This window comes from Merops nubicus, unplaced genomic scaffold (genome assembly GCF_000691845.1).
Source record: "Merops nubicus isolate BGI_N331 unplaced genomic scaffold, ASM69184v1 scaffold8708, whole genome shotgun sequence".
NCBI classification, from domain to species: Eukaryota; Metazoa; Chordata; class Aves; order Coraciiformes; family Meropidae; genus Merops; species Merops nubicus.
Window position 1 is genome coordinate 3,333 of NW_008625126.1, and position 21,901 is coordinate 25,233.

General features: G+C 38.6%; 1 protein-coding gene across 1 annotated transcript in view; it reads right to left on the minus strand.

Annotated features, from left to right (window-relative positions):
- Nucleotides 1-567: 567 nt before the first annotated feature.
- ITGA6 (integrin, alpha 6) overlaps nt 568-21,901 on the minus strand; it is a gene marked incomplete at its 5' end in the record, with an annotated part of 22,717 nt that continues 1,383 nt past the window's right edge. Inside the window, 23 exons of the mRNA XM_008945572.1 lie at nt 568-881; nt 2,590-2,719; nt 4,225-4,350; nt 4,700-4,798; nt 4,881-4,991; nt 5,366-5,464; nt 6,453-6,626; nt 7,229-7,331; nt 7,424-7,501; nt 7,649-7,728; nt 7,931-8,014; nt 8,100-8,289; nt 9,196-9,311; nt 10,047-10,202; nt 11,100-11,257; nt 12,291-12,352; nt 12,901-12,996; nt 14,731-14,858; nt 15,598-15,686; nt 15,820-16,013; nt 16,463-16,673; nt 19,016-19,147; nt 20,622-20,877. Coding sequence (XP_008943820.1) covers nt 2,612-2,719; nt 4,225-4,350; nt 4,700-4,798; nt 4,881-4,991; nt 5,366-5,464; nt 6,453-6,626; nt 7,229-7,331; nt 7,424-7,501; nt 7,649-7,728; nt 7,931-8,014; nt 8,100-8,289; nt 9,196-9,311; nt 10,047-10,202; nt 11,100-11,257; nt 12,291-12,352; nt 12,901-12,996; nt 14,731-14,858; nt 15,598-15,686; nt 15,820-16,013; nt 16,463-16,673; nt 19,016-19,147; nt 20,622-20,877 — 2,850 coding nt within the window. The remainder of the gene's footprint in view (nt 882-2,589; nt 2,720-4,224; nt 4,351-4,699; nt 4,799-4,880; nt 4,992-5,365; nt 5,465-6,452; nt 6,627-7,228; nt 7,332-7,423; nt 7,502-7,648; nt 7,729-7,930; nt 8,015-8,099; nt 8,290-9,195; nt 9,312-10,046; nt 10,203-11,099; nt 11,258-12,290; nt 12,353-12,900; nt 12,997-14,730; nt 14,859-15,597; nt 15,687-15,819; nt 16,014-16,462; nt 16,674-19,015; nt 19,148-20,621; nt 20,878-21,901) is intronic.

A 21,901-nucleotide genomic window follows, 5' to 3' on the forward strand; every position in this document is an offset into this window, starting at 1 on the left:
TGAAAGTTCAGTTAAGTCTTTGGCATAACAGTTAGTCAAAGACAATGATTTATAGCAAAAATAAATACAGAAATGACTGAAATTATATACACACAAAAAGTACATCTAATATTCAAGCCTCTCTTTTAAAAAAACCTGTGTATATTTGTTGTGAGCAAGAATCACACAATCTGATCTTCAAAAAAATTTGAGTAACGTGACCTATTGCACATGTAATTTAAGACAATATTTTTTGTTAAGCCCTAACTAATGCAGCAGGCAAAGTTTATGACTAGAGTAGATTTGCAGGTCTTCAGATTATACTTGAGCTGTGTGTTAAGGCCACTGTGTGTTTAGAATGGACTGTGCAATTCAGGGAAGGAGGGAGAACCTGTCTTGACCTTAACCATGGACTCCTTGCATAACAAGGAAGGTTAGCATCAAAGGGAGAGCTTTGCTGGAGTGGTTTTGCATACTTGGCAGAAAAGACCCCAAATCGACACAGTATCTTCTAAAGCGTGACTTAGATTTGAAGGGGGAAAGAGGCAGTCTGGAAATTAAATAATGCAAAGAAAGTTGTTTGAAGCAATTTTAACTGTGCAAACAAAAGCCTCAATGCAAGAAGTAATATCTACAAATCAAATGGTGTGTGTCCATAGTGTTCATAGGTCTAACTCCATCAGTATTCCATCAATGAAAACTTTAACCTCTATGTGAACTTTGTGAATAAAAATATTTTTTCCCTAAGAATAACTTTCATTTTCATTCCATTTTGTGAACCACTGTTTTGTCTCAAGGTCTTTGCATTTCCCATCTTTGATCTGTCGCTCTTCTTTTCGAATCCTTACAGCGTGGTATCGGGGGACGCTGTCTTCGTACCTGGAGCGCCGGAAGAACCCGCACTGGGGCAGGGAAGAAAAAGAGCAGTTTAGGTTTAAGTTGCTGCCAAGATACCACAACTACAGAGGTAGTAAATCCTTCCTTTGCACAGATGTACAGATAAGAAAACTAAAACCAAAAATACATATGTCAAGAATGTAGCATATGTAGCTGTAAAAAGCTGTGAGCCAGCAGGTCTACTTTAGTTGTTCCAGCAGCAATTGAAGACAAATGGCACAGTTGGACAACCTGGTGGTGATCTAGTAACTTTAAAGTACCCCCTCTGCTAACTTTCTAAATTTGCTTTAGAAGTACTTTAAGTTGTCTTATAAAGCTGTTCATTCAGATAATGAGAGAATTTAATGCTACAGTTCAGGAAAGCTTGCTTGTCCTGAATCAAAGGCAGGTATGGTGACATGATGTACCTTTAAAAACCTAGAGAAAGATTTCTAGCACCTTCAAGAAAAGTTACAGTAGGAACCTTGTTTTTCAAAGCACCATCTCAACTGCAGTCACCCAAACTAACGACACATATGCAGTATTAGAACGTGCCTTGCCTAGTTTGCCACAGGATAAAATAATGGATATAACTTGAAATAATGGGACACAACGTTAAGACTCCCTAGAAGAAATTTAGTAGAGCTTATTTGTGCCTGGCAATTTTTTTTTTCTAAAGCCACTGTAAAAATGTATGCTAAATATTGAAGAATGGACTGAAATTAATTTTCAAAACAAAATGGAATTCTGGCCACAGTGTTACAAAGATGGTGAGTGGCAGACACTCAGCTTTACATGCTTATGGGTGACTGATGTCAAGATTAAGGGTTAAGAGACACTTCACCATTCAGCTGTCATTAAGATGCTCATAAAAAAAAAAAAAACTGAAGTGGCAAGGTTTTGTTCATTGTATTTTGGGTCATTTTTTTTGGGTTTTTTTTTAGTTTAGTTGGCTAGTTTATTTTTTTTAAAAATAATATTAGAGCTTAAATGAAGTTAAAACCACCTCTACATCAAGGCATAGACCAAATCTTTAGCCACCTCTTAGTTCAGATTCCATTACATGTTTTCACTTATTTTACTTAAGAACTCCTCCCCCCCTCCTCACCCAAAGCACCACTAACAATCATGTAATTAATAATTAATTACATTAATAAGCATCACTTAGTAATATAATGTATGTGCATGTAGTCTCTTAAGTTGAATAAAGGTTGCTAGTAGCATAAATCGTCATGCATCTAGTAGATTTAGCAGAGGAAAGTGTGTCCCTAGAAACGTATACCTTAGAATTGAAGGAAGATGTTTCCACAGCAATAAATTCTTATTATGAAAACCCTTTTCATGACAAGCAGTATTTATCTTTTAGCATGCACTGAAGGTTAGTAAAGCAAGTTTATCTATCATCCATGTACTCTTAGCTTTAAACCTTAACTCTGCAGTGTTGATTACCATCTCTCAAGTTCAGTGAAACTTGTACTGTTAAATTTAAAAAAGAATAAAAACCATTGTAACAGATCAGTATGTTTTCTGAAGAAATAAACAAGCTTTATGGACCCAGGTGAACACCTGTTTGTTCATGTGCACCAAAAGCTGAAAATACGTTGACAGAATGAGCAAGCAAGTATGATAGTACAGAATCCAAAAGTTAATAGAACATAATGCAGTAAAAGCTTCATAGTTAGCCACTGCAACCACAGCATGTGCCACAGCTAAAAATTAAAAAGTATCAATTACCAATTACAGATGTAGATCAATACTATGCATCAGAAGTAAGCCTCTCTTTATCAGACGGCTGAGCATGGATCTCAGCCTTGTGATATGTGGCATCGTAATGATCTTTCTTATTTCTCTTGAAGAAACCACACTACAAGGAAGCAAGGTATTTAGTCAATTTTTGTGGACTGAAAGAAGTAAAATCTATTAAAGTGATTTAAATTAACTCTGAACAATCTCCGTGTTATCCTTTCACAGGCTAAAGAAAAAAAAATCATTAAAAAAGAAAATCAATTCCAAGAACTCAGCTGTTTTTAGGTATGAGAACTTCTCGGGCTAACTCAGTCTGTAAAATAATAGAATTACCTGAGGTAAAGAATATCATTTCAGAAGCATTTTGATAAATTTATAATGCACCTGTTGGTTTTGGTTGTTTTTGTTTTTGTTTTGTTTGTGTTTGTTTTTTTCAAGAAAAGCTACTACAAAGTATGTACATAGCAACTACAAGCTGGCTGTGACAAGCAGAAATAAGTCTGTACAGAAACCTGCTTGTGGACTAGTGCACAGGACAGGCAAAGAGATAGGGCAGAACGAAAATGAGTACGCTTTGACCCACACAGCACAAGCATTTGTCTCAAACCAGTTGTGTAACTGTCCCTGATGTACCATGTTTGTCTGTTTTAGGAATCTTGGGAATAAGATAGCACAGTGTCATCAAAAGAAGTGTTTTATGCTATGTGTGTGCATGTGAAGAATGTGTATATTCTTGTGTGCAATAAAACACAAGGAGTTACAACCCAACGGCCCAAACTCTAAATTCATCAGGAAGATGTGCAGCAGCTGCTGGGCATTTATTAGAAAATGAGGAAGTCAGAACTTGCTTGTGAGTAGTAATCCACAGCAAATAGTAGCTCCTCAGCAAAGCTAATTACTGCAGTTTCTCCAGAAGAAAGAAGTGATAAATAGCCTGTTCTTCACCTCTTCTTTCTTAATAACCTGCTGCTCTTCCCTAACAGCAAATGCTAACTGCCTGTGCCTGTAAAAACTAAGAATAAAGGACTACTCTGTTACAACTTGGAATGACAGTTAGTTGTGAAAATGACAAAGGTTGTTCAAAAAATAGGTACTTGATTTTTTCTTCTGCAAATTGTTAACCTTTTGTTATACACACTTATTTACTCCTTTAAGGTTTCTCAAGTAAAAAGCTGCTTCTACAGAAATTTACCATCACACTTGGCTGTGTAGTCTTTTCTGTAGGGTTTGGTTATTTTAAGCTGCTATCAGTTCAGTGACAGTTCTAATGTTATGAGAACCAAAGCCCTGCTAAAACGTTTGTAGATAGTTCACATGAAGTTTTATACCTAACTGTAGAAGCCCCAGTTAGCTGTATCCATCTGCATCAAAGTAAGTATGGTCTCTGAACATTTGTCTGAAGATTCACCTAGAGCTCAAAATAACTTCCTTTTAAGGATGCAGAAATAGAAAAAATTCCTAACAAGTCTTCCCTTGTAATCACTTTCATTCCAAATGTTGTCAAATTGAGAAACTCATCAATGTAATGTATGGTTTGGGCAGTTTTGCTCTATTTTGAGTTCCAAATACAAAGCAAAATATTTAATATTTGCTGCTTTGTCAACCAGAGGAATAAAAACTCACCTTCCACAGTAAGAATACCAACAGTGCAAGCATCAGTATTCCAGCAAAAATAGCCACCGAGATGATCCACCAAGGTACTCCTGTATAAAGTGCTACTGGTTTTGCAGGAAAGACGGTAACACGAACCTAAAGGAGAGAAAAAACATGGGAAGATGGAAAGAGCATTTCAAAATCATCCGTGTTCAATATACAGCTGCAACTGATACAAGTCTTGCCTGTTCGACAACAAGATTTCTCTCTCTCATCTACAAAATGGTTTTGAAGAAAAAGTTCCTACTGGTACCATATCAATACGGTAGCGAATTCTGCCAACCCCATTAAAAGGTAAGAGCAATAGTTCAAAACTCAGTTAAAAAAACAAACTTCTAGCTACATTTGGTTTAAAATGTTTTGTTGTTTGTTTTTTTCTGGTCTTTGAAATAAGCTAGAAACATGACAACCATAACATAGGGTTAGTATTAAATGTTAAACCTACCTGAGCAACTTCATTTGTGAGTTTAACGTTCTTAGCTGCAGCAGGAACACTGATTGAAGCCCTAACAAGAATGTCCAGGTAGTTCATTTTGGAGTATTCCTGTTCCAAAATAAAATATGGACATGAGACACAGAATGGGTAAGGACTCTGACCTTCCAAAATGGCAGGTAAGAGGACTTACTTCTAAGAAGGTGCTGTTCCACAGTCTGGAGCGCAGCACAATGGATGCCTTGCTATCTAAACCCTTCAGGGGACACTTGATGTCCACGCAGCGTGCATTCACGTTACAGTCCTGCAATTACAAATTTCTACACGTGAACAGAAACACATCCTCACAAACTGTTTAAACGCACACAACTTCCCTCCCACCCCCAATTAAAAAGTGGATTATATGCATACTTCTGAGCAAGAATCAAAATCTGTTTGTGCTGACAGCAACAGGAAAATGCTATTACCTGTTTATTTTAATGTATGTAATACAGAAACTCTTTCCTATTTCCCATCAGCAGGTAATCTAAGTGGTCAACTTTTAGAAGCATCAATACTTGGATTTAAGATAAAAACAAAGAAAAGAGACCTTCTTTCACCCTGCCAAACTCAGAAAGGCCCTCTTACAAGTGCAGGGGGAGGTATCCGACAAGACTACAGTTGGTGCACTAGGCTTACCAAGGTCTTGTATTTTCTTTCTGAGAAGAAAGAAAACGCCTTGCTGTCTGTAATCTGCTTGTCTGCAATCTCACGTTTCCTTCTTGAGTTACGGGATTCCTTAAAAAAAAAAAAAGTTTTAGTAGTTACCACAAGTACCTGTTAATTCTCTTGATTCTGAGCCCATACAAGAAGAGAAACAGGAGTTCAGTGACCATTTTGTTCCAAGATCAGCACTTTGAGTGGCACCATTATATATCCCTACTTATCTACATTTATTGCTGATACTAGAGACAGGACAATTACTAGAATTTAGGCTTACCTAAAAAAAGATGACTACTTTAAGTCAGGAGGGGTCTAAAGTTTTCAGTGCTATAATTTTTTTCTTGTATATAAAGGATATATTAATGTTGCTATGCTAAAAGAGCAAGATTTTGCTAAGTTCAGCAGATGCTGTTTTGGGCTTTTAACTGTATATTAACTGCAGTCACAGTTTTATTAGCCTATATAGTGATCTGACAAGAATGGGTTTCTGTGCCTGCAGTTTAAATGGTAAAAATGAAAACTCCCAAAATGATTTTAAAATTACCTGGGGTGTGGGGTGGGGAATTAAGGCTCAGGATTCAGGAAAAAATCTCTTGCTAGATAGGCACAATGAAGGGCTATGAAAACTGCTTGAGAAATTTTTTTTTTATTTGTTGTAAAAGGTAAAGTTAAGTGCAAACTCTTTCTGTTTGAAAAAAGTATATGGAATTCCCTGAGGCTTGGGAAATCTTACTGTTTATTGTTTTTTGTGTAAGAGCTTGATCAGATTTCAGTAATGCTGATGAAATCTGTTAAAGCAATCAGTCATTTCATCCTGAAAGAGCATATGACAACAGTTCCCACTGCAAAACCAGTGACACAGCATCTGTCCTTCAGCATGTTCTCCTCAGCAGCTGTCACAGTCTCTCCTAATGAGCTTAACCCTCAATATATTGCTCATGTATTGTGCTTGTGAGCTGCTTAAGACAAAGTCTTTCTGGAGGCAATCTCTCGTGCCCTACTGTCACGTGCTGTGGCGCTTTCACTTTGTACTAATTCACAAAGAGAAGACAGGGTAACATACCGCAACATGCAAACTGTTGATTTCATTCTCAGGTTGACAGGAGACTTTTTCCAAGCCTTTGGAATCTATTTTCATCAAATAAAGCAGCCATTTGCCATTACTAATTTCTTTTGGCCACTGGATGTCCAGGGAGGCAGTACCAAATGTTTTCAGCGGTCTGCCCAAGTTAGTTACCTGTTAAAACAAACATTCTTTAAACTCTGAAATACTTTTTAAAGGCATTTTCTTCTTTATTGAAAGTGTTATTTAAGCATGCAGCTAACATGTAATTTAAAAGGAGATGGAAGACAGCTGAAAGACAGAGTATATACACTAAAACTTAGCATGCTTGGATAGCAAGTAAATACAGAGTTTAAACATAAAAGAATTAAAATTCCCTAACAAGCTCCTTAAGCTGTTGATTTTTAGAAATCTACCTTCATGTGAAACAACTCTAATGTAGAGTTAACAAGTCATTCAGGTTACATAACTGAAGCAAGCTGCAAGTTTAGGATGAACTCTGACACAGAAAGATGGAGCTCTTGCTCTCCTAGGTCTGGAAATTGTTTCTCAACCTATTTTTCGCTCTCTTAAAATGTCAAGGCCTAAAGAAGCTCGAGTCTGCTGTCAGACTGCGTGATGTTTTGATCAGGAAGTCAGGATTTTGGGACAAGACGAGCCAATTTTAAATCCATTTTTTAAACTGGATTTGATTTAAAATCCAATTTTAAATGCATAAAGAGAGAATCTGTTAATTTGCTTAAAAACAGCTGTTGGCATTAATCTAAATTACTCACTCTGAATTCACACTCAATCAGGTTTCCAATATTATCTTCAGATTTCATCGCACTCTCACCAATAATGTTACCTCCAAAATATACCTGAGAAGGTTTAGCGACTCTGTTTGGGTAGGAAGGAGAATCATCACATTTTAATGGAGTCTGCACCAAAACTGTCATCCCCAGCCCATTTGTCTTGTTATCAACACTTACCCAGTGAGTGATAAAAGCAATTCAAGAACCACTCTAGCACTAGCTGTAATTGGAGTTGAATTAACTTGAGTGCTTGTTCTACAATGAAAAGGGAAGAGTGATGTTTATTTTACAAATCTAGTAGTTTTCACTTTACTATTAAATTGCTTTTGTGAATTGAAAAAAAATATTTAGCAATGTTTACAACTATATAAAAATAGTACATGCACATAAAAAACAACTTACGTTTCCAACTTCAGGTTAATGTCCAAGTCTGTTGTATCAACATTGACTTTAGTGGTACTTAGGATCAGATAAAAGGTTACCTAGACAAGAATGAACATCCATGAAATACGTGAACATTTTATAAAATGCATTAATATACGCAGTATTACAGAAATACACTATCAAGTCCTAGGCTTAAAAAGACGGATCCAAATAAAATTTCCAGTTATGACACACAGGAAATTTGGATGACTGCAGTCCAGAATCAAATTTTATAACATGAATAAAACAGGTGCAACTTACATTGGAATTTCTTTTGAAAGGATTTCCAAGTTCACACTCTGCTTGAGAACCATTTTGGTTAGCCCCACATGTCAACTGTTTTTCCTGATTAAACAGAATACATTTAAAAGTAAAAATATGCTGAGAATGTTTAAAAAAATTCAGTATCTTTTCTCTTAAAAATACTTACAGGATAACCCCTCATCTCCCTGAATGCAGAATACGTCAGGCTGTCCGGAAAAGTTGCAATTAGTTTAGCTTCATATGCATCTTCACCATCCTTTTGTGGATTTTTTGCATCAGACGGACTGTTAGTCACTGTTATTTCCAGGGCAATATCTTTCTGATCTTTCAGAACAAGCACCGGCATGCCATTTTCACTACACAGAGTATACAGGGTTGTGTGCATTAGGAAAGCAAATATGTGTATGAAAGTTTGCTTCTTACTAAAGTTTAACCAAGTCTAATTCCCTTTATTACAGAAGAATGACTGCAAGAACATAAACACATGAATGGTTGCAGGTTTTTTTTTCCCCTAGATCAATATTATGTCTCTGAAAGTGGCCAGCAGTTAACAAGATAGATCAGACCTATATACCCCTCAAGTAATCAAGAATTTATAGTATTTCTGAACCAGGCCTTGCATCTGGCTCAGGTTTAACAGTGATTAATTGTCTCTGAAAAAATCTACTGACCTACTTTTTTCTTGTAAGGCAGATGTGGTTTTGGCTTCTGAGTCAGGTTGTGACACTCACTGCTACAGGTTGACTGCTGGCAGTAAGTAAACATGTTTCCTTTTATTTGTTTTACACCTCTTTTCTAATTTCACTGCCCCTCTAGGAAGAGGGGATGCAGAGGGGTGTTAGGTGTGTGCATGGTGAAATTATTCCTCTGTTCACTTCTCTAACTTCTTGTCTTAGGCTACTAGACTGTAGTATATCATATTGTCACACTTGCAATCAAATTTCATCTCAAAAATAGTTAACAGTGTCACGCACAATGAATGACTACAAAGCTATTCTAGAATCTAATTTTTCCAGGTCAGAAACTTTTTTGGTTTTTCTAACTTTTGGCCTGCACCTGCACAATTGTGGCCACTTTGTGACACATCTCTTGTGAAGCTCATGCCCACTCCCCCTCCTTCCTCACCCTGGCAGACAGCACTACTGCACAGGGTTGTTTTTGCCAGACTAACAAAACAGAGCTGCTCTGTCTCCCAAAACCATCCCCTGGAAGTTTTTTTTAAGCACTTGTTAATAGTTGGAATTTCAGCAATCAAGGCTTACATGGGTAAGTAAGTAAACCTGTCTTCATTTCCTTCTCTAGTGCAAAACCGGTACTGAAGTTTCAGATTGCTGTGACATTCATTGTCTTCTCCACATCCTCCTTTTAAGAACTCCACCTGAACAAAACCAACGCACTGTCACTGCATGCCACATGGTACTACCTGAAAACAAGATTTCTGATGTGTGCTACATAAAGCATCTAAAGAGAACTCGGAGACACTTTCCTGGATAGAGTAAGATTTTAACCTGACTCTTACTTCTTGCCTGCCAAGAGAGTTTTTATTTGTGAGACATAGCCCTTGATGCTGCTAACGTGACTAAAAAACCAGAGTTAGATACCTCTTCTAAGTCAGAGGTACACTTCTAATAACAAAAAACATCCATAAGAGTGATTCTTCAGTGAGCACTGAGGAAAGGAGATCTTTTACCCAAGATATTCCCTCTCTTTTATATCACTGCTGCAGACCTCTAATGCTGTTACAGCATCCTAACCATGGAAGAATTAAACTGTACATTATTTTTTATGTGTGCCCAGTCATCAGAGCAGGAGATGATGGATATCCAATTTTAATCAAAAGTACATTTCCTGCTCAACTTGTTGAGAACAAAAAAAAGAGCCCACAACACCAGCAGCTATACCATCTTCACTTCTGTTGCAAAAGAAGCACAGGATCTAGTTCATAAGATTTTCTAACAAGTTCGTAACAAAATATAAAATATAAGCCAGTAGTTACAAGCCAAATGCCACCCCAGTCATTTCCTTTGGTCATAATTTAGATTTCTACAGTCTTTTAAATTCAGTGATTTATCTAAGTGCAGATTTATGGGAAAACGTGCCACCAAAGGCTTACCTTTGTGGTCTTTGTTGCAGATTCATTTGAATTTAGAATTGGTGTAAGATCTGGAAGCGCTCTCTCTTTTCTTGTGGATGGTGAGCTAGACTCCAGGCCAACAATTTTCACACTGACTGAGATTGGAATGGGGCGCAGCTTATCTTTAATTTTGTCCTATCAAAATATTTTAAATAGCACAGTTAGTGTACAGTGTAGAGAAGGGGAAAAAAAGACTAGCTGTTGATAAACATTTTAGAACAAGAAGTAAAGCAAAATCCTTTCTGCTACGTTTTGCAGTATTAAAACTATGCACAAACATTTTCTAAAAATATGCAAGAACACAAGGAGCCTGGCCCTACTGTCCCTTTTCTTTTTTTTTTGTTTTTTTTTTTAACTTTCTCCTCCTGGCTTCCCAATCTGATTTCTCTCACTGTTAAGAATTTCTAGGAAAAACAGATGGTAACTCAGGTAAGTGAAATTCACACTGCAACAGTAAAATAACACTCTCTCTCCCTACTGTGCAAGTTCAAGCTCTTTAATTTGCTGTGGTCAAAAGCAACCTTGGAGGCTAGCTCATTTGTGCTGAGCCAGATAAAGAATTTCTTCAGGTCCTGGAGCATGCCCACCACAGCAGCCAAGTCAGAGAGCAAATACCATGCCTTCTTGTCCTGCCCATTCATCCCCTCCAAAAGCCATGGGTTAAAATTCTTATCCTAGCCAGTCACACCGGTAAACTCTGTAACTGTTACTTCTGCTGGAAACAGCTCTCCATTTTTGACATTTATTCCCTTCTCTACTGTTCTAAATTAGTTCAGCTCTATTGACCTCCAGAGCATGCTACAGTGGCCACAACTTTTATTCATACTTTGTAAGAAAGGCAACAGAAGGAAGCAGCAGGTGTGCAGGGAATAGCCAGGTACTACTCAATTCTAGCCGTTTTCTAGTTTTCAAGCTTTATGTTAGATGTGACTTTTAAGTTCTATACAAAGGTACCATGAGGCTGAAAAAAAAAGAGCATGCTTTTGTTTTACATGGATCTAAAAAAAATAAAAATAAGATGCTCTGCCTTACCTGCAGAACAAGCTTGGTTGTCACACACTCTCTTGAGTTCTGCCCCCTCAGGGTTGTACTTGCAGTGAATGGATTGGACAGGTGGTCTTTAAAACGTACCCTGGATGGCAGGCCTAACTGCCTCCTCTCATTTTCTGCTTCAAAGGTGTAGTTGATTTCTGTATGAAGAAATAAAATGGACCACTGTAAAAGAGAACCCTTGCCTTATTAAGAAGAACTTTAATTTCCCCAGGTACGGTCTTAGAGGAAGATCTTCTACAAGACTGTTTCAGCCAGTGATGGGCTTCACAAACTCTTTTCAGTTTTTTTTACAAAACTTTCTGTGTCAGTTTTGTCCCTCTCCAGCTGAGGACCAGGTACCCTGTGCATGTATCCAAGGGAAACTTTTAAACCGAATCTTTTTATTCCAAAAGTAGCCCATCGCTTCACCAGCATGCAGAGCTGGCTGGAGGAGCTGCAATTGCTGCTGTGGAGCCAGCAGAGGGCTGAGATAGAAAACTGTAATTACTCTGACTGCTGTCCTTGATTTAGGTCCATGTAGCATCTAAGCAGCTATCCAGATTTTGAGGTCAAGGTACACTGTTAATTTTAGCAATGAAAGCAAAAGTGCGAGTAGAGCTTTCTAGTTGTGTGCTGAGGCATGTTTCGATAGATCTGAACTCTGTGCATTTTTTGATCATCTGTGTTTTCACAGAGTGTGCCAGCCCCTGGGAGCGTGCAGAGGGTCACACACCTGAGCCAAACCCAAGAGCTGGAACCACTTGACCTGTTGAAGGACTAGGACCTTATTCAGGCAGATCCTCTGGATTTTACAGGTAACTGACAAACACAGGACAACACAGGAGGAGAAGGAGGTCTGGGCTTAAAATTCTTCTTGTTTCCTCTCAAAATCCTACAGTTTTCTGTGGTGCAGCCATTTGCTCACAGGTAGTTATTTTAACAAGAAAGTTTCAGTTCAGTCTGTCGTGCACAGAACTTCCCAATACACCAGCATGACTCCAAAGACGTGTTACTCTAAATACAAATAGTACAATAACTGATTGACCATACTGTTGAGTCACATTTTAAATTTGACAGTCACAGTCTGAGATGAGTCACTATTAATTTGAGTACTACTCTTCCATGTTACCCTCTAAAGAAAAAAAATAAGCCACATGACAAAGATCAAAAATATTTAGCTTCAAAACTTACTTATTCTTGGATTTAAATCACTGGGGTTTGCAGTATATTGGAAACATGCTTTCACATCTATCCTGTAAAAAAATGCCAAGAAATGAATATTAACTTTAATAAAGGCATGATCCAATAAACTGAAAAGTTTAAACAGTCCATTGGCTGATGCTATCAGTCTTACAACTGTGCTAGAACAAGTAATTTGCTGCTTACTAAGCTGAATTACAAAGCAAAAAGAAACGGTTATTAAGCAACTAGAAAAATTATTTTCTGGCATTTGCTTTAACATCTCTACTCATGAGAAAGCTCTTCAAGCTAAGATACTTGTGTTAGAAGTCTTACATGGCAGCATGACAATTTTTGAAATGGGACTTTCTGAACAGAACATACTGCACACGTCTTTAGTACAGTACTCGGAGCGAATTCCAAAGTCCAACTGATGACAGGTAAATACAATCTGCTTAGCCTGCAAGCCTGTCACAGCCTTTCACTTCAACATCACTGACTGAACGTATTTTGCAACGGAAAACTCAAAACACTGGGACATCTGTGGGGTTTTTTGTTTGTTTTTTTTGTTTGGTTGGTTGGTTGGTTTTTTTGTTTGTTTGTTTGTTTGTTTTAAATTTACCATATTTCACTGGGGTCCTCAGGGTTCTTTTTCTTTAGATCAATTCTGTCAGGCTGAACCATAATGCTTCTTCTAATGCTTATCACAGGCCGAGACCTTAATTTGGGGGAAAAGTGGGGAACAAAAAGAATGAGTAGAAAAAGGAAGGAAACATTTCTGTCAAGATTAATAACTGATGTGAATCCCAGATGCCTTCCATGCGTCCACTGATTTGCAACAAAGACACCCCAAGAAACTAAAGAGTTTGGCTTTGATAACGGTTAGAAAAATAAAAACACTTAAAGCTAAGCAAAGCTAGTCACAAAAGACAACTACGATTGTATTAAATACCTGACAGAAGCACGGTACATTAATGTGACGTTCTGCTGGTTGTTACCAGAAATTTCAAAGTGATGGTTCCCACCCCAGTGGTAATCCAGCCCCTGGGATCAAGTGTAAGTACTAAAGTTCGCTCAGACTGATGTTCAGAACAGCTTTAATTTCCCGACTCCTCTGCATGTAGGTGTAACCACAATTCAGCCTGACAACTTTTCCTTTCTCTTCCTTTTTGGAAGGGACAAGAAAAGACAATTCACATCAACATATGAATGAGCTGATCCAGCTCTTGTGGAAGCACCTAAAGGTTGTTCAGCATGGCCAGTAAGGCACCTCCCCTTTATCTAGCAGATTTCTTTTAACTGGGCCTCCCATTTCATAGTCAGTCACCACAAATGTTTTTGTTCTCTCCTTTATACAGGTTTTTGTACCGCCCTGATCAGCAAATGATTAAAATTCCTTTTAAGTAAGCAGAACACTTAATAATCAAACCAACTTCCCTTCCACCTACTCTGTTCTCTTCCACAAGCAGTATGAATTGCTGTTGTTGGGTGCTGTTTCAGTGTATTTAAGAACGTTCCAGTTATGTACACAGATACTCTACACCTTATGGATGTAGAATACGCCTTACAGATGTAGGAAAACACCAGAAAATTTCAAGATCCTTCTGCCTGAAAGGCAGAGTTGTTTCCATCCCCAAAATTGAGATAACCAGTTGCAGAGTCTCTGCTCCTCCTTTGGGATGTGATAGCAACCTCAAAAGACCTGAACTTGATGCAGGATTTGCTGCTCCAGTGTGGAGATGGTCCTCTTCCTGCTCACTACTCTGATTCAGCTCAACAGTACATTAAACTGGGAAAAAAGCAAAGATCTGCAAAAGACCACAATCTCATTCCTAATTCAGGGATGTGCTACAGAAATCCAAAAGGATCCTATCTACAGGGCTTCTTCACTGCTTTGTGGATCTCACTGCAACCTCAGCAAGGCCATACGCCTCATGGTTTCTGGATCCTCAGCTGCAGGACAGGGATTTGGGTTGGTTCTATCTTCAATAAAGCAGGATTAGATTTATGTAACAGCAGCAAACAAAAGCTCTAGCAAATCTATCAGTTAACTTCTCCTTTCTTAAGGCAAAATAATTACTTATCACCCTCAATTCCATCCAAGGACACAGACATCCAAGTGAGCTACCACAGGGCAAAGTGAGGGGTACAGACAGGACTCTATCTAGGGGTACAAGTGTGTATGGGCACGCACTCATGCTCCACAATAACCGTCCACATTCCCCCTCCTACCCTGTGTTGATTGTAAGGCAGCTTCTCAATGAGAAGAGGGGGACAAAGTAACAAACCAACTTATGGAATTTTTCTCCCCAGAACTTCCAGCTTCTGGAAGGAAAAATACACTCCGAGGCAAACAGGTTTTTGTTACTTCTAAGCAGGCTTTTTTTTTTAATAAATAAATAAATAAACACAAAACCTTGGTGTTACCAGTTACAGTTCTAGTATATAATACCTGAACACAGATACAGAATCTGAAAGGGAACCAACAGCAATATCAGGGTAGGAATTTTTATCCAGGTCCATGTTTCCAGCAATAGAGTAACCAAAGAAATTGGTGCCTGTTTTTTCACCATCAAGAATCTAAAGAGCAAACAGATTGAGGGAATTCAGACATTTAAAAGCTATAAATTGAAGTAACAAGTGAACATCTTAGTCTTGGGGCAGAGGGGGCAAACAGAACAGAAGAGAGATAAGGAAATGGGACCTCTGTATTCAGGTGAATGACACCAAAGTGCCAAGACGATTTCCTTCTCTTCCAAGAAGTTATTTTGCAATAGCAGCGAGTACCAGAAATGAATGTTTTGCATAGACATGTTGCCTAGCTTAGCTTTACAATAGTTATGCAATATAGGCATTTGAAACTGGAAAAGTATTTTAGAAAGTATTCTAACAGTCTTCTAGAAGTGTAGTCAGATTCCATTCTCACCCTGCAAACTGAACACAGTGGCCCTCACAAAAAAAAAGAAAAAGGCATAAAAAAATTATTATTTTAAAAATAAAGTAGTAGTAAAGGAGAAAATGAAGAAACATTATTTTCAAATCCCAAAATTTCTTTCAGAAAACCAAAACTTACACATTACATGTCTTTTTCCTTCTCTACATATTATTAGTGCCACAGGACAGAAATTAAAATGTGTACTAACATCAAGAATTTCTAATCTTTCTGGTCAGCAGTGCAGTCTTTGAAGGGTTTTGTGACTTTTCTGCATACATATCCGCCACCCCACTAATGGTAATAGAAAGGGAGAAGATGGATAGCCCTGACATTCCTTTAATTATGTGCAAGACTAATTGTATATAGTAAAGGCTGGTTCATTACCTGTGCTGGTTTTGTATTTATTCCATTCTTGGACCCGTGATATATGTATACTTTGCCAAAACCATCATATGGAGCCCCTACTGCAATATCTGTTGAAAGAAGTCACAACATGTAAAATCATTCTTACTCTTCCTGCAGCTCACAGCCATGATCAGGGTAAGATGTTCCAAGTCTTGCATTAGAGAAATGGCCACATTTCTATTGTAATAATTTTTCACTCACCTGGATATCCATCCTGATTGATGTCCCCAACATTTTCAACTGCAAGACCAAACATGGAGTCAGTGGTTCCATTTAAGCGAACAGGTTTTACTCCTTCCCACTTGCCTTGCTGGTTAATGTAGACGTACACAGCACCACCAATATCTCCACTTCTGTCAAAATATTGCGGGGCTCCAACAACAATGTCTTGCCATCTTAAGAATTAAAGGAAGGAAACAAGCAACACTTGTACAGAAGAACCATGAAAAATAATTAATCAGACTGTGGACTCAAGGTCAACTAGCCAAATTGCTGCTGAACAAAGACTAAAAAGTGTACATTAAACTGGCTGAGCAACAACAGCTCCACTGACACCACAAGCTGATTATTTTCCCTTTCTGATGTGCAAGGATCTCCTAGGGCCTTCTTTTGGTATGAGATTTGTTTCTTCTTTGTCTATACTAATTGTTTAAATATATCTTTTTCTATAATTAGACATGAAGACTGTGTCTTGTTCTCCGAGATCCTCGCCCTTTCCTCCAGCAAAACCTGGAAAATGGAATTTGGCATTCCTTGTATTTTTAATGTGAAAGTCCAAACCAGAACTAAGCCAGACTGGCCACCCTCCAATGGCACAGGCAGCAGGAGTTAACCCAGGCCATACCCATCACTATTGAGATCCACAACGGCAACGTCATAGCCAAAAGAAGAGGCCAGCCCTTCTCCTTCGAAGATGTGCTCAAGTGAAAGTGCTCTTTGATTTTTCTCTTTTTTCAGTAAAACAACTGCTCCACTGTGGTTTGCTCTTGGGGCACCAGACACAAAAGTCATCTCATCTTGGGAGACAATTCCTTTACCAGAGTCCAAAGAGAAACCTTTAACAGAGAAAGAAATAAAATATAAACAAGCAAACAAACCACTTGTATTGTTCACAGGAAAATTAAACTCCCCTACTATATTAAAGTGGTATATTGATACAAGCTTTGTCTAAGCCAGTGTATGACTTACTGGGAACTCTGCATTTCTGTTTGGACTGGCAGAGGCATGGTTACGAAGCTGCACTCCTCTATATGTTACAGTTAACTACTTCCCCAGAGAACCTATTATTTCGTTGCTCACTCAGATCTATTTGTCACAGACGCCAGATACAAGATCACTTGTAAACATCCCAGCGTAGAAATGATGACAACTTTACCACTTGAATATAGCTCGAGCCCTGGCAAAATTATGATAAAGCTTCCTGAATACAAGTTGGTATCCACCACAAACATGCAAACTGTACTGCAGGAACAGAGTATTTTACATGGATGATGGACATGGTATTTGAGAATCACCTTACACAGTAATGGTGAAATTTGCAATTTTGATTTAATGCAGCCCTAAAGGACATGTTCAAATTAATTTAGTCTTATGTATTCTTTATAGAAGTCAATACATCAAAAAATATGTGAAAACCCAAGTTAAAAGGATGTGCCGCATATACCAACGTACCTAATAAAGGCCAAAGGTGAAAATTACGCACATTGCAAGGAAGAAAGACAGCCAGCAGACAGAAACCTCCCTTTGAAACACTTCACCACTACTCTGAGAATTCTCAATTACAGCAATTCACAATGAGACAGTTTCAGACAAACTCAGGGAGTCTCATCTAGGGGAAGAATGAGAGGGTTTGGAGAAATGCATGACAAATCAGTGCTTCTCCAAAGCCATGTTATTTTGCAAGCTCCTCTTCATATGAATCCCTGTTTTTACATGCTTTTACTTGCAATGTATTTGAGATGAGGGAGGATGGAGGGGAAAGGATCATGGCAAAGGTCTGGACATTATCTCTGACAGATGCTGCCAGCTTGAGGGGTCACAAACCTAAGTAGCTATTCATCATTACATCCACCGATCTGTCCACCTGTATGCCAGGAGGCAATGTTTTGTATACAAACTGATCTGGATGAGTATCAGATACAGCTGTCAAAAATAGAAGACCTGTAAACATGAGTAAAAGATTGAAGAGAAGACAGGAGTAGTTAAGCAAAGCAGCTGTAACCACGGTTATTTACTGTCTACACAGAGGGAATAGCAATGCCAGGGAACAACAGGCTTGCCTGGAAGTAGTTTTGACTGTGACAGATCAAAGGCAGCACTGACATTTAAGAGACAAATGCATTTGTTATGAAACTGCAAAAAGTCAGTATTACTCTGTTCATGGCAAAAGGCACCTCCACAGCACATCACACCTTACCAGTCCTTAGTTCACCAGAAGAGGCTTGCCTTTCCAATGTAGGCTTTACAAATTTTCAGTGCTTTTGTTTTGTTTTTTTTTACCCCCAGCAATTACTGCTGATATGTAATGGAACTTTATGTTCTAGTTATTTTAAAATATTTAACTCTAAGTTGGCTCTTTTCTTGACTTGCTTTTACTATTAGCAGTGCCCTTCACATCTGTTCATCTTTCCACCACTCATACAGAAATTACAGTTTCAAGTTACCAGAACTGTGTTTACTACATGTGCCAAAAGCAGTGGATCAATACACCACAGAAGTCTGCACTGGAACAGAAAGGTTCTATAGCCTTGAGGCCTTTCCAAACCTGCAGTGCAGCCTCTTCTCTGCACCAACATATCTCACTGGTGTACAGTAACGCCCAATGGCCTAAGGACACGTTTCTGCTTTCCTGCATGCAGAAAGCACAAGAAGCTCACCTCCCTCCAACACACACATACTTAAAACACTACTCATATTACAGTATTTTAAAGAGCTGTAGTAAGGCCACTGGAGTTCTAAAAACTTGTAGAATAAAAACTTGCACTCACCTACTAGGAGAGAGAAAGTGCAGTCTTAACAGTTACATCCAGAAAATCAGATTTTGATAAATCTTCTGAAACCACATGGCAGAGACCTTGTGACTAAGGACTAAGATCCATACGCTGTACTTAACCATTAGAGCAATTATAGTCACTCCCTGAGACTCTGCAGGTCCTTTCCACAGCTCTTAAATCTCTCATTACACTAGCAGCTCCTCTGGGTACCTCAGCAGAGTATCATCTTACACTTACAACTAGCCCAGAAAGGTGGAGGGAGATGTAACATATTAACCATTTTGAATAATTCACAGGGTCCACAAATGAAGCCTTTTCTGTTTCCATATCGTGGGACTGCACCAGGCTGGGATCACACGTGTGGAAGATGCCCAAAGAGATTCACCATACGTACTTAATCCTACCTAAGTAACTGTTAGCTGGAACAGGAACTAGATTCTTATCTTGGCGGCTCTCATCACCAACTTCGTAAGGCCCATCATCAAAGATACCCAGATCATAAAATGTCTGATTCTTTTGCTCTGCACGAACCACCCCTGAAGAAATGAAATGATAAAATAAAAGCAAATGAATGGTAAGGGAGAAAAATAACAGACAAATGGTTCCCAACTAACATTAATTATGATGAACATGACAGTGACCGCTGTTTAAATGGGACAAACACAGAACAGTGCACTGAGTGAAAGTGTTATCAAAAGGCAATGAATTTCTGTATGCCCAAACCTCACGCTGCTCTACAGAGGCCACAGAATGATCTGGAAAACACTGGATACTAAGAAAACTCTGAACAAAAACATGGGTTCCAACTCTGTCAGGAACCACACTCATCCCACAGTTCTTAACCTCCTAAAGCCTCTCTTAGAAGGAGGAATAAAAAAAAAAACAATCCAACTGTGACAAACACTGGTGATATATTTAGAAAACATTATTGAAGGGGAAGAGAGCTATTGTTTAATAAAATGTGTGCTTCCCTTTTATCAATAGGCATATTTAACATTTTGGCAAGCACAGGCATGTTTTTCCATGATACCAAAGAGTACTCTTATGACTGGTACACTGTTGTAGCACTTCTCTGCAATTAAAGTAAAACAATGTCTGAACTCAATGTCCTGTTCCAGATTGGTCAGACTCATTAATAGATAGGTGGAAGATTATGTTTTCCCTAAAGTGCACCTTGTGCCAGAGCTTAACTCAAAGATTTTGCATGGTTCGTGTAGCAGACACAGGTGTACAAGGGGGAAAACATACTGTTTCCAGGATCAGATGTTCTAAAGAGCATTTTACTTGCCTTTACAGCTGTGGGTGTAATGAGTGCGACAGGAACAATCACAGAGACAGAACCAGCCATATTGAGAACTTCTCAATGTGAAATAACAGAGATTATCTTTAGGGTTTTTCCCTTAAGTCTTTGAGTATCTCCTAGGTGATACAGAGTACTTAGCAGTTAGTCAGATTATCCATTGAATTTTACATTGAAATTGAATGTCCATAGTTCTAGATATAAATACATGCAGTATCGCTCTGTTATCTTCCTGCAAACCTCCAGCATTTAATTTGGAAAGTACTACTTCCCAGACTTTACCAAGAATAAAGTGGAGAATGCTGCAGGATAAAGAAAGATCTCAGTGTAGCTATCTATCGTCTGCTCAAATACAGGAAAACAGGTTGGTCAAGTAACTTTAAAATAATTTAGTAATTTCTTCCAGTGTGGAAATCTCAAAGCAAGCATCCATCCCACCAGAAGATTAAGACTAACATGGAAAAAGAACTGAAACTTTGCACATATGTACAGCATTACCGATTCTTTAGTACTCCCTCAAAGAAAGTGAAAAGAATTTCAGTAAAAACTTATGATACAGAAACATAGCATTTTGTTAAAACAGGATAAAATCATTAGAAACCTACTATCCCCCTCAAAAAAAAAAAAAAAAATTTAAACTTGGGACATGACCCTTCTGACCAACCTCAGAGGAAACAGGAAGGGTAGGCAGGAAGGAAGCCAGGTCATACCTTTCCAATTGTAAGTGCCTGGGGCACCAAACACAATATAATGATAGTCTCTAGTAAAAGTAGCAGCAACACCTTGCTGGCAGGAACCAAACTTCTCATGGCCTCTTAAACGACCATCACAAAAACTCCATACTCCATTATCCATATCATCCTTAATAGTGAGATCCTGGCTCAGCACATAGCACCTTCCAATGATATCCCGGGTTTCCTGCACGGTGTTTACATACTGCCTTTTCTCATAGCGATGTGCACACGTCTGCAAGATACAAGAAATAGAAAGTGATGCTTTCTGTATGTCTGGATGCAAATCATCAAAGAAGGGTGGTCTCCTGCAGCAGTACTTCATGCTAGCAATGCTCTGAGTCAGTCACCTTGTAGACACATCTTTATTGCAACGCAGACAGAGTCCAGTGTTCCACATGGGTAACATATGGGAAAAGCTGGGCATCTACAGATACAAGTCAGAGCAACCTGCTTCATGGTCAACAAAGGCAACAAGGTTAAATCCTTCTCCTATGTAGGATTTAGATTATTTAGCCCTAAAGCCTTCCCTGATACCTAATCTCTCTTTATCAAGAAGTGAGGAGAGAAACCCCTATTGCTCATAAGGAAAGAAGTGGTTGTGTTTCCCCACAGCTGTCAGAGTGAAATTTGATTTGAGACTTACCTGCTTATGCAGGACATGAGAAGCTACCATCTACCTGAGAATATTAAGAACTCACCCCTTCGAAAAAGTGCCACAAAGCAGAGGATGAAAGCTTTTTCAGCAAAGGGGGGTGAGGGAAGTTGTTCCTACTTCCATTGTTGGATATTCCAGTTATAGGCAACTGTCACCGAGACAGAGCAGAAGCACTGAGGATCCTTAACCTTTTAGACTGTTCACCTGGGAACAGAATTCTAATCAAATATTTAACGCAAAATACCCACTGGGCTAAGTAGTGTAGTCACCAAACCACCATAAAAATCAATCACAATCAAACACCTTTGCCAGCAGTGGTGTTTACAGAACCTCATGCAGGAGGTGTGTGAAGAGCACAAACAAGCCAGGTTTCTCAGCTGAAATACATTTTCTGTGGTTCCTATCAAGGATTAAACATTAAGCAAACACCCATCTGCCCTACACTTAAAAGCACTGCAGTACTGCCCTGCTGCACAGTGAACCTGCAGGCTGCCCACACCTCATCCAGTAAGTGCATTTTCCACTTACCAAAGAAAAGTTCTCTCTCAGAGAAGACAAGACAGCATTAGTTCATGATTAATTATTCAATGAGCAGGACTCT